Source organism: Erpetoichthys calabaricus, chromosome 12 (assembly GCF_900747795.2).
Source record: "Erpetoichthys calabaricus chromosome 12, fErpCal1.3, whole genome shotgun sequence".
NCBI lineage: Eukaryota > Metazoa > Chordata > Cladistia > Polypteriformes > Polypteridae > Erpetoichthys > Erpetoichthys calabaricus.
In genome coordinates, this window is record NC_041405.2 from 113,101,305 (window position 1) to 113,114,480 (window position 13,176).

At 32.8% G+C, this 13,176-nt stretch overlaps 1 protein-coding gene across 1 annotated transcript; it reads left to right on the plus strand.

The window, feature by feature from the left end:
• The first annotated feature begins 2,184 nt into the window (after positions 1 to 2,184).
• Positions 2,185 to 10,386, plus strand: kctd12b (potassium channel tetramerisation domain containing 12b). Its single transcript, XM_051934821.1, has one exon. The coding sequence runs from the start codon at positions 3,116 to 3,118 to the stop codon at positions 3,971 to 3,973; it is 858 nt and encodes a 285-aa protein (XP_051790781.1). The 5' UTR covers positions 2,185 to 3,115; the 3' UTR covers positions 3,974 to 10,386.
• The last annotated feature ends 2,790 nt before the right edge of the window (positions 10,387 to 13,176 follow it).

The window sequence follows — 13,176 nt, forward strand, 5'->3', positions numbered from 1 at the left end:
TAATTGTTGCATAGTACTCAATTGCGCATACTTTGAAAAATGTTGTTTCAAAAATTGAACAACAGTTAGTCACAGATCCTCCACCTCTTACATACATCAATCGATGGCATTTTCACATAACTTGAATTGCAATCTGTTGTTTAAGCTATTCAGCCACCACAAGCCTGTTTGTTCTCCGTTTTTAACTCCAATGTAAAGAGCTATTAAAATGAATGTGTAATTACTTTCTGCTAGCGCTGTTACTTTTGTTGTTACAAATTTTTTTATAAAAATATAACAACTGATTCTTGGTTCTAATAAATAAAATGTGAAATACTCCACCTTTCATATCAGTTAACTTATTCTCCTAACGTACCTGAATGTCACGCAATGTGTACATTGCCTAACTTGTTTAATTTACACATTAACTCTGAAATTTAACAATATAATTATTATTCACAAAGCACCTTTCTAGATCAAATCTGTCTTTTTAAGTAAATCTTTTTACACTGTATACTATACTTGCTTTCTATTGAAAATAACCAGTAGAGGCCACTGTAATAACACGAAAAAACAATTCAAATCCAATTTGGTGTATAAACTTTTCTTTTTATTTTTTATTATTGCTCTTCTCTGATAACAGCCTTTAATCACAATATTTCTGTTTTGCCTTGAGCCATCTTACAGTTAAACGATTTTTAATAAATAACACTTAAGTGAAAAAGAAAGAAAAAAAGAAGGAACTAAATAAATAAAGAAAATAATAATAAAGAAAAACTGCTGCTTGGGGTTGCAGGTTTAAAATAACAAAGGAATATCTTCACATATAGATGTAATGCTCCCTACAAATTCATGTCGTTTTCTGCTGGATGCAACAGCGTTTTCTCATTCTTATAGTCTCTCATAGCATGTCATCGTATTTTACACATAATTTACGCCAGAGGTAGATTAAGGGGTGTGTGGGGCCTATGGCTGACCAACCCCACGCGGGGCCGGTTACGTCAAACGCTGTTACCGGTATCTGTGGACTGTATATACTTGCGCGCAAATTTAATACAAATAATGTTAACATACGCCGGATTTTTCCATTACAGTAATCAGTAACATTTTTGCAAGATAACATGTGGACTTTATCAAAATATAATTGGAGAATATAACTTGAGAAATCCGCTCGAACGGGACACGCGGACCTCAAAAGCGGAGACCCCTTAGTCGAGGGGCCTGGGGCGGACGCCCTACTTGCCACCCCCAAAGGCCGCTCTTGATACCTTTTAGTATAATCAGCATTATTGTAAGTATTTTGGATCTTCCACAAAGTACATTTTTATGTACAAAAACGGTAAAGTTATTAATAGTTATATAGATAAAAACATCAGGAAACACAACATTTCAGATGTTTTATCTTCATCAGGTGTGTCAGTTTAATACATCACTTTCTACTGACGGTTATATATGTATACTCATGCATTTCAGAATAAACAACACTTTATTACCTTATGAAAATGTGGTCATTCTTTGCCAGCTTTAGGCATTACCTACGTAGTGATATTTAGATTGTAACAGGCTTTTATGTGCTTTGCAGTATTGTGTTTAAGAGTTCAATTTATTAATACATGCTCGTTTTAATAAAAGTTTAGCAAATTGTATTTGGATTCCATGATCTAGTGACACATTTTATATAAGCTATAACTGTAATACTGTTATTATTAATAATAACAATAACAATTTCTATTAATTATAAAATGTAAGCCTTTATAGCATGTAATAACTACTCGTTGGACTCGTTCGAACAGAAGTTTTTTTGTTTTTTTTTTCCATTGTAATCGATTAAAAAGGATAGTCTTCGCAGCTGATAAGTAAATGGTTGGCAGAAACTAAGGGCTCTCGCTTCAGTGAAACCATTTAAGAAGTCAAATGTAATTGTCGCTACAAGGGACCTAAGTGTCTACCTCAATAATAAGAAGGAAAAAAATACTATCACTGCATACTCGCACCTGAAATGACAAAGCTTTCTTTTTTCTTTCTTTTTCTCGAGAATGCCTATATAGCTCCGCTATTAGAAGAACATGTGCCCCTTCTGCTTCTCCTCTGAGCCAAGTGTGAGTCTGTCAAGGCGGGCGACTGCTGCCACGTGACGTCATCAGGAGGCCGTGAGGGGGCGGAGTTGAGCGATCATAAGAAGTGTAAAATCCCTCCAGTGCCCAGCTGAGCAGAAAACAGAGGAGAGCTCAGGGAAAGAGCAACCTGCGAGGTAAAGCCGCTGAAAGAAAGGAAAATAGCGCACTTATCCTCTCTTAAAGAATATTAACAATTGATTTTGAAAATGTTTGTTCTTCTTTTTATGTATTTTTTTCAGAGCTGAGGGTGAATTATTTTATGAAAAGGATTCGTCTTTTTGCTCCCAAAGCTAAAGAAATCCGAGGACTACAGAAGTGGAAGGAGGGGGTGGTGGGTCTCCTTTCACATTTTGTACCAGCCTTGTTTCGCAGGTTTCATTTTCTGCTCGAGACTGGTATTCGTTGAACTGAGCCGGAAGAATTTTTTGCAGTTTCATTTTTTTATTTGCTGTATTTTCTTTTTTCAAACAGAAAAGGAGGATATTCTTCTGTGGAAGGTTTTATGTGTTTTTTTTTGGCTTTTTGCATTAATACTCAGTACAGTATACTGTGAAAAAGGGAGATTTTAAATGGATTTTAATTGATCTTTTGCACAAACGTGTGTTTCCTTATTAAATGAACATATAAATTAGAGGTGAGAAAAAAAACCCTCGATATTTGTTCAGCTTGAAGTTTTCCTGCATTGAAAGCAGGCGTTCTGCTTTTAGAAAGCAACAGTAGTATCTGCTGAAGTCTAAAAGTAATACCTTAAATTTGGGAGGTGTGACTTTGGCTATTCCTTCATCTGTAACGCATTTAAAATGACGAACATAAAAGGCTTTTTTTAATTTGCTCTTTTTTAATCATGTATTTTGTTTCTCAACCAGTAGGCTAAAATTCTGGATATTTTCTTTTTTCACTGCTTACTGTCATTTTCTTGGTAAATTTATCGGCTGCTGTATTAATTTCAACATATTGTCAGAGGTACTGGAGGTGCTTTCTTAACATAACCTTAGCTGCTGTTTTAAGGTGAAGTCAAAATGGCACTACCAGATAATGCCAGTTGTGGCCTGCCAGGAGAAGAATCTGGTTTTCCTGAAATAATTGAATTAAATGTCGGTGGGCAAGTGTACATTACTCGTTACTCCACTCTTACAAGTGTTCCAGACTCCCTGCTTTGGGAGATGTTCAGCCGAAAGAACGTCAAGACTCTTGCTAGGGACTCAAAAGGCCGTTTCTTTGTGGACCGAGATGGATTCTTGTTCCGTTACATTCTAGATTACATGCGGGATCAGCAGTTGGTGCTCCCTGATCACTTTCCTGAACGCAGTCGTTTGCAGAGAGAAGCTGAATATTTTATACTGCCAGAGCTGGTGAAAATGCTTACCCCTAAAATAAGTAAGCAAAACTCCATTGGTGATGATGCCTGCCAAAGTGACCCAGAAGAGTCTTCACCCAATGCAGATACAGCTAGGAACATTGCATCGTTGGGTTCTATGGCATGTTCAAGTTTAACACCAGGAGTTGGTTCTGAATCACGACGTTCCGGCTTCATCACTATTGGGTACCGTGGCTCCTATACTTTGGGGCGTGACAGTCAGACTGATGCCAAATTCAGACGTGTAGCCCGGATCATGGTTTGTGGCAAAACCTCTCTAGCTAAAGAAGTTTTTGGCGATACCTTGAATGAAAGCCGTGACCCAGATCGCCCACCTGAGAGGTATACTTCCCGTTACTACCTAAAATTCACCTTCTTGGAGCAAGCCTTTGACAAGCTAGCTGATGCTGGTTTTCATATGGTCGCCTGCAACTCCACGGGCACTTGTGCTTTTGCCCATGATCAAACTGATGACAAAATCTGGACCAGTTACACCGAATATGTTTTCTACCGTGAGTGAGCACAAATATTGTATTTCCCAACCCAACCCACCCCGTCTTGATTTTCGTGGTTACTGTGGTGGTTTCATTGCATTAGAAGTAGAACATTTACCCTTGTGTATCCCAGAGTCCCATGTGGTACCCTTCTGCTTAAACTCAGCTTGCTCTGCTGGCAGCCATCTAACTACTGACCAGCTGCTGCTTCTTCTATCCTGTGAAGAGAATTTAAAGTGACTCTTTTTTACGCTACAATGTATATATATGCTATAAAAGATGCTTGTAGATATGAGGATAAGTTAAAAAAGACTATTCATACATATTTCCCAGTATTGTTTTCACTGCTGACCTTTTTCAGTGCAGCAAACACTAAAGGCAATTATCTTGTACATATTTTGACATTTAATTATACCTGTGTAAAAACCTGACCACTCAGCTTTTGAAGTGCAGATAAACAAATCACCATCTTGTATTTTTATAACTAAAGGTATCAAAGAGGTTGAAATGCACAGATGATCAAAATATAAGGTGACAATTATAGGCATACCTCTAAAAGCCATTACGAATACAGAATGTTAAGGACTCCTTTTAAAATTGCATGTTGCTGACAAATGTGAAGAATTACTGATTAGTTCTTGCCATCCTGTCATAAAGTAAGCAAGAACCAACTACATGGTATAAAGTCATATGTTTTGTGGTAATTATGACACATCAATTTTATGGCATAATCTACCATGAAAATACAATTTGCCTGTTAAGTGTTTGCAGTGCCAGCAATGCACATTTGTGTAGACAAATTTTCAAAAAATTATTTCCAAACTTTTTACTCATTTTCATGTCTATCTATCTATCTATCTATCTATCTATCTATCTATCTATCTATCTATCTATCTATCTATCGTGACTTTTCATATATATTAAAAAGCTAAAGAAGGATACGTTAAGACTTTGTGTCAAAACTGTTATGTTTAAATTATAAAAATGAATTGTTAATTTTCACACTTGTAAATCCAGATTTCTTTTAACAAGTTGAACTGAAAATATGAAAGAATAACATCTGCTGCAAAGAAATCTAATATTATTGAGTTTATTACATTTTGAAAAATGTAATCCAAACTGTTAATCAATTTATAAAGACCTTGTAATGCTATGATAACTGAAAAACAGAATTAAGCATTCTTCACTTTTGTCTGATTCACCTTAAAATGTGTGTTTTAATTTAGTTCACCATGCTATTTAAGTCTAATCTTAAGCAGAATGATCCTCTTCACCTCATAAGCTAAAGGAGTGAAGACATAAATAGCATGTGATGTTCTCTTATCTAATCTTGTACAACATGCAAAAGATAGCAGTGATTTATCACCTGTGTATTTCTAATGGCCATGTTTAAAATGGAAATAGTTTAAAGACATGTTAAGATGTAGCATATGAACAGTTTTGATTAATGTCAAAATATACTAACAGTAAAAGTTATCCTATTAAGTAAAGAATATGCTCTTGTAAAAACCTCATCTACTGTTCCTGCGCAAGCATATTAGCACAAATCGTCTGTTTGAAAGTGCTGTATTCAATAGCACATTTTAAATATATTTTTAATATGTGACATTATGGCTATTCCAGAGCAACCTGTAGCTGTATTTTTACCATTTGCTCATGGAAAGTTTGTTTTTTAATATATATATATATATATTTTTAAAATGGTCAATAGTTAGAATTTACTGTATTACAAGTTATGTTTATTTTTGGAACAATGTGTTTTTATATGATTTTTGAAACCATTAAGTTACATGTTTTAATATGTAAAATTACTGTATGTTTTAGAATTATTGACTTCCTTCCCTTTTTCATTTCTATACAGATAATGAAAAGTTGGTTCTTTCAGTGTTATGCTAAGTTTCATTCTAACTGAATTAATTTATGTGTTATGTACACATTTTTCATATATAGTACATTGCCAAGAAAAAAAAGTACTCAGGACTGTAGAAAACAAATAGATAATGGATCTATTGATTTGCATATGAAAAAAATCAGACCAAACAGCAGTTATTAAATTATACTTATAACCATGCTACATCTCTGAAATTAGCAGTGCACAAATTTGGTAGCAGAAATTTATATTTTGCATTACACAAGGAAGTGGCCTCTTTCTACAGCATAATTCAGTACCCACATGGATGGTGGCAATGTGTTCAACGAAAAGCCATATGGTTGACATGATGAAATGGTTCCCAAAATAAACTTAGCTTTTGAGGTGGCTAATTCTTTTGAAACATGCAGTTTGTAAGGCAGGCAGGCATATCTGTGTTACTTCCATTTGTTATTTTTATGTAAAACGAATTTCAGCAGTGAATACCCCATACCTTGTCTACAGTACACTTGATAACATATTTGGAAAACATAACACAAGTAGGTTAAGTGTCTCACCTATGGTCACACTGTGAATTGGAGGTAGGGATATAACTGGGAACCTTGTGGTTTAAACTCCAGTGCCTTAGCCACTAGAGCACACTGTCTGTTCACTGAGAGTGAGATACACAAAAACATTTTTATCAATTGTAACTTAAAAGCCAAGTTTTTGAAATTGATATTTAATTAGTAGAATGCACTGAATTTACAGTATGTCTTATATTGTATGTTTTTAAATATTAATAAAACTAGTTCAAAGAAAGGTACATCTCTAACAATATACTTAATTATTTCACTGATTTTAATTTTAGCCAGAATCTTAAACTAGTCACAGTTGCCTAACAATATTTAATTAATCTCTGATTTAAAAATTAAGCCATAGTGAGAAATTTATCATAGATATTAACAATTGCTGTGACCTTTAGACCATAGAATTGTGTTTTGTTGGTTATTTGCTTTTAAAATCATTTGTACAGCACAGGCAATTGGCAATAATTTGAGAATAGTGTACATTTTATTGAAATACGTTTTTGCCTAAAAATATACTTTTACATGTGTCAAGTGTATTTAATTTTTTTCTGAGCTAATCAATATTTTAAGTACTTATTTAAGACAAAAACGATTTGAAACATTGATGCTGAAAAGAAACAACATAGTTTTTCATCTGTTTTGTAAAAAGCACAATACTGTATGTCTAACCTTGAATCACTATGGAGATCAGTTAAATGCAGGAGTTATGATCCAGTTATGAAATTAATTAGATCACAGAACTAAAAGTAAAAATGGCAACACTTTTCTTTAAGTGCTCCAACACTGCACATACTTGGTAAAAACCCTGGTTAATTGCACTGTACCTAGGCAGTATTATTATATACTTACTGCATAGCTTTTTTAGAAGTATAGTTATGTACAGATTTCTCATTCTTATTCCATACTTGATTGCATAATTTTCTGTTGCACTTCTTGAGTTATTAACTACATATTTAGTAATAATGCCTAGTTACAGTGTTCTTTGACAGGTAATTACATGGTAATAAGAGACAATGTAAAGTGCAGCTGGAATATACTACATTTACTGATTTGATGTCTGCATTTTAACATGATTACAAAATAGAAAAAAATGGTAAATATGTAAGACTACAGCAGTAGTTCTCAAGTTCTGTCCTGGAGTACCACTGTGGAGCAGAATTTAATTCATAGCAGTAAGGAGTCACCTTTACTAATTGATCTAATTATTTAATTAGCTGACTTCTTTCTTTTTGCATTTTTACATTTAGAAAAACACAGAAATTTAATTTTTTGCTGCAGTTTTAAACACATACTTTGTTATTCTTTTTTCTTTTTAGATTTCCTTTTTCTGTTTCATTTGCTGCTTTATTCTGCATATATTAAAATATTAACAATTAATGACATGATTTCAAATAGCTAAATACTAAAGGGGTTCAGCTACTTTATTGTCATTTTCCTTTGTGTGCCAATAAATAGGAAAAGGCTTAAGTCGATGGTTCTCAAATTCAGTCATGGGGACCACTATAACTGCAGGTGTTTTTCCAATCTTCTACTTTAACTAGACTCCATGCTTTATTAAGCAAGCTGTTATTTCTAGGTTTCTGACATTTTTGCATCAAGGATTGCAAAATGGGTTTGCTTAATTGTTTATTTCATTACAGCAAGCATTAATGTATTTTACACTGTGGTAAGTCAGTTTAGCTTTTCTTTCTTTTTAAGATTTCACTCTTTTAATATACAGATTATTTAAAACATTTTATACTAATAAGCACATAAGTAAATATGGCACTGAGAAAACTGCTCAACTGTACTATTTAAGTGAACCTGTGTCTGCATTGCTCATCACTGATTGGCTTTATGTGGATTCAATAATGGCAGAAAACTCCATAGAAAAAGGCGAATTAAAAGACTATGGTAAACAAAACTGAAGCACTTAAGCCATGGCAAAAAGACATATTTCTGAATGTATTTTATATGTAAATATCATACAAATACATTTTTAGTAATGCAATATAAATGAAGAAGACGAAATGTAAGCCTGTTAAACAATTAGAACAAAGACCAACCCATTGATTTGAGAAACTGGTTGGAATGAAAACTTAAAGCTGCAGGTGTATGCAGGACTGAACTTCAGAACCCATTTTGAAAGAGGAAATGATTTGATTCAGAAATTACACAAAAGCAGCAGAAAAAACATTTGATTAATAGAAAATATGGTCACCTATTAACATCCTTTTGACCATAGTTTGCCTAATGTAACTTAAACATTCATGCCGTTTGTTGAGTGTCAAAGAAGTGGCTGTACGACTAATGTATGGCATTTTACCCTATGTTCATGCCATAGGTGATCACACCAGTTGGAAAATAGAAAGGGCTCTGTAAATTGCTTCTTAAAGTGTTACGCTCCCTGTGTGTTTCAAGCAACGCAGGAAACCTGACCTGTAATTATTAAAGGTGAGGTTCTTGCTCATTATATGTACAGGGTACTTTATATGTCCCTCTACATGCATGTTAAAAGTAAATGTATCGGTAGAAGGAATCTAAAAAAGGCATTGCATTACTTAATTGGAAAAATAAAATCTCCAGAATGTATGTATGTACGAGCTTGTAGCTATATAAACCTACATCATATTTTCACATTCTTTTTGTTAAATGTTTGAATAGAATTTTGAATTTTTCTTATCCTTCACTTTAAATCAGATTTAAAGTAAGCTCTCTTTGGTTATTAATTTTAAGTCTCTCAACCTAAATAGTAAATGTCTTCCTAAAAAGCAGCCTCATTATACCTAAGCTTTTTATTATTCCCTCCAGTTAAGGAAGACAAAATTTTGAGAAAATACCTTAAGTGGTTTTTTTTTTAACATATGTGATCTTGCATATATCCCTTAGACATAAATGTACCCAATTATAGAATGTTGTGGAATTTCAAAGGGTTAAAAATTAGGTAGGAATTTGGGAACATCACAATTATTGTGTTTTTGGAGGTATATTGTCTGTGATTTACCTCAAACTGACTAATGTGGTTATTTCCCATACATATTTCAGCTATATTTTTCAATATCTTTATCGTACACACTGTGAGTAAAATAAGCCTACTTGTAAATATTGTAAAATTTTAGATTTTCATTTATCACTGATTATGACGCTATGTTTTGAACTGATTTAAAGGCTTCTTCAGTTTTTGGAGTCTTGAATTTGAAACCTTTAGTTTTCAAAGTCTTGAAATTCAAATGTGAATGTTAAACAAATGCATGCACAGTAACTACGGATCTGTAAATATAGATATTTGGTTGATTAATTGATGTTAAGTCAAAAAGTCTGAGTCCACAATTTTGCCATTTGAAATTAACTCATAATTTGGTCTTTTAGATAATGAAGTAAAAATAAGCATATCTGATAGATGCATCATATATTCTTTGTATGTGCCTACACAAGTCTTTACTTAATATATTTACAGTAAATTCTTGAAGTGTAATTAGTAATTCAAGTTTTTCAACACACCAATAAAAACAAGATATCTTTTAGAGGGAAGTGTGTCAGTGATGAATAGTACATAATGAAGACTGTGTTTCACTGGCATCTTGCTTGTTTAGTCTCTGTATGTGTTTAAAAAAGTACCACAAAAAATTGAGGTGTCTTTAATAAAAGTTTGAGCATGTTTCCAGAAATTACAATACATTACTACATAAAAGCACAAGTTCATTTTATTTATATTGGTGCCATTTGTATTTTTTTCCATTATATATTGCTTTAACAGAATAAATTACTTTGTTGGAAACATTTTTAGTATTTTTTAAATATAATTTTTGTTTATACATCTGCCAAAATAAAGGTTGACAGCTGCAAGGAATTCTTGCCTTTTTAAAAACTTATTGCAGATACCATATCTGTTTAAAAAAATTCTTAAGTGCATGAATGTGTGCCAAATAGTCAAATAGGACATTGTTTGATGTTTACGGCATAGTGCACCTCATGTGACCTGCATAAAAATGAATAAAAATAAAGCTATTTTGTGATGAATTATATTGGTGTCCATCAAATTTCTACATGGTTTTGTTACAGGGGTATATGTATGATGCCACTGTACAAAAGGATTGTCTATATACCTTATCTGCTTTTATTAGTTAGAAACAGTGCAGAGATTCCTTTTATTTTTTCTGACTTGAAATACAAATTTTATACATTCAGTTGACATTAACCTGCATAGAATTTGAGAACAGTACTTTAAAATTGAATGTATTTTATTTTACCTATATTAATGAAGATTATAAACAATGCAAGCAGATGTTATTACTCATGTAATAACAGGTGTCATTCCATTACCCTTCTTCCAGCTTGTCTTAGTGCTAACTGGCATTTTATTGGCAAATGTGTTGGCTTGGTTATTTCAGTTAGTTATATGCAATGCTTTTCTCTTTATTTATTGTTTTACTTGCAATTAAAAATGATAAAGATGTAATACTTTTTATTATCTCTAATTCATTTATGAGTTCATTGCCAGTACTGTACCTTCATTTTACTGGTTAGGTTTGCAGGGGCCTGTACCAACAGCAGTAAGCAGAACGCAGGCATTGACTCAACAGGGGTAATTCCATTAACCAGGCTAATTTAATTTGACAAACAAGTGAAATATCTTTAGACTGAAGAAGGAAACCAGCATTCCAAGTCAGAAAATTCAGGACTATGAAAGGAGAATAAATAACTGCTCAGAATGACTCAAATTATCTCCATCATGACCAGTTTCTAAACTGACTGATGGAACATTTTCCAAAGGTCGCCTAGATAAAATAAGATGCCAACAGAGTTTTGATTTCATTTCATATGCTACCATATCTTTCTTGAGTCAATTCTGAATACATTTTCAGATGCAGGACTTTAGACTATGTGAGATTTTAAGGAGCCTTATTGTTTCAAATTCCTAATAACAAAATTATTCCTGTTCTCATCCTATGGAATTAGGTGAAGACGCTGAATAAACTTTGTATGGCACATCTGAAAAGCAAAATAGACAGTTACCTGTGTGTATACATGTAGACATGCCATATTTTCTGTGATTATGTTTAATTTTTCTCTTTTTAACTTTCAAAAATCCAGGATCGAGTTAAAAATCAATATGACATATAAAAGTATTATGCTATGTTTGACAAATGCAATGCACTTCATTAGACAGTGAAAAATGATGTTACTCTACAGAAGTATGTCTAAAGACATCATATTATTATGGTGTGCAATACTAATCAAACTTTTTTTTCCTCTTTTTGAAATTAACATTTTATTCTTTATCTGTTTTCTTCTGCACTGTTTACTGTTTCATTTTTTTATTTATGGAAAAATGATATTACTATATAGTGTATGAGATGATTGGGCAAAGTAATGAGTAATAAATTATTATGAAGAGGACAAACAGTGTTTCCAAAATGAAAAAACTTCTGTAGAAGTCCAATTTCGGATATGAGTTTCTTCTTATTGCTCACAGATTGAAACCTCTGTTTGGAGATGGCTGCTACCTAAATGATTTACTACTGTATTCTGAACTTACTGTACTGCAAACAAAAGGTACTGTGTATGAAAATAAGGAAGAACATTTGATGGTATGGTAACAAGTCATGGATATTCTAGTAGTAGACTACTTCTGATAACATAAATTGATTTTATTGAGATTTATTCTAATTATTGTGCCATTGCCAATTTTATTATATTTAAAAGACTGATTGAGGTATGATTTGCATATGTAAAATGTTTTTTTATACTGTACATAAGACACTAACTTGTACTTGTCTTTTATCCACTGCATAAATAATTTGTCTTAATCTGATTTCTAAATGTCAGTTGACAGACGTTTGGCATCCAATCAAAACTTACCAGAGATAGAGTGATCATGGAAAATTGTATATTTATTTTATAAGATGTTTTGTAGATTTACAGCTCTTTACTTTCCGATCCTCTACAGGATCAGTAATCCTGAGAATGTGAGTGTTTATAAAAGAGCTCACACATCACAAACAGTTCTGCCTCCATTTTCAACAACTGTACTGTAGAACTCACCATACTGTTTACATGAGCCTTTTGGGATTTCGATTCAAAATGTTGGACACATAAAGGTATTACTTACTTGATGGCCCATGTACCAAATAAAGAAGGTGGAAATAATAATTTATGAAATGCCTGTTTATCTTAATGGAACAATTTAATGTAAATGGAATGAATGGAATGGCAACATGTAAATTGAACTTTATTTTATTGCCTTGTTTATAACATTTATGCTGTGAATGACTACACCACATCTCAGGCTGACATAACCTGGCCAATCAGTTTCTGTACCATGAAAGTAGAGGTCTACACACTGAAGTTATTCAGCACCGACAAAAAGAAAATATCAAATAAACAGTAATTTACAAAGTGAACATCTTTTTTTACAGTAATCTTGCTGTTATTCAATAGCCAGCAATTCAGATAACACACTACTATAAGTGGCAATATTATTTTTCACATATGTCATAAAAATAATGTAAGAAATCATGTAGTACCTGTTTTGTCTTGGTAGAGTAATATATTGCTGTACTTTCCCCTTTTGTATTATTAATATTTAGCCTTTGTCTGAATGCCTCAAATCTCAGACTTACCACTGTTTATAAGGTACTATACCATATAACTTCTCCCCACCTTCCCTTAAACATTCATAACCTCAGGCAATTAGGTGTAGTAAAAGACAAGCAGGAGTTAAGTTACACTTTAAATAATGTATTATTGATATATTCATAAATAATAACAGTATGCAAAGTACATTTGAATATTGGCAACCATACAACCT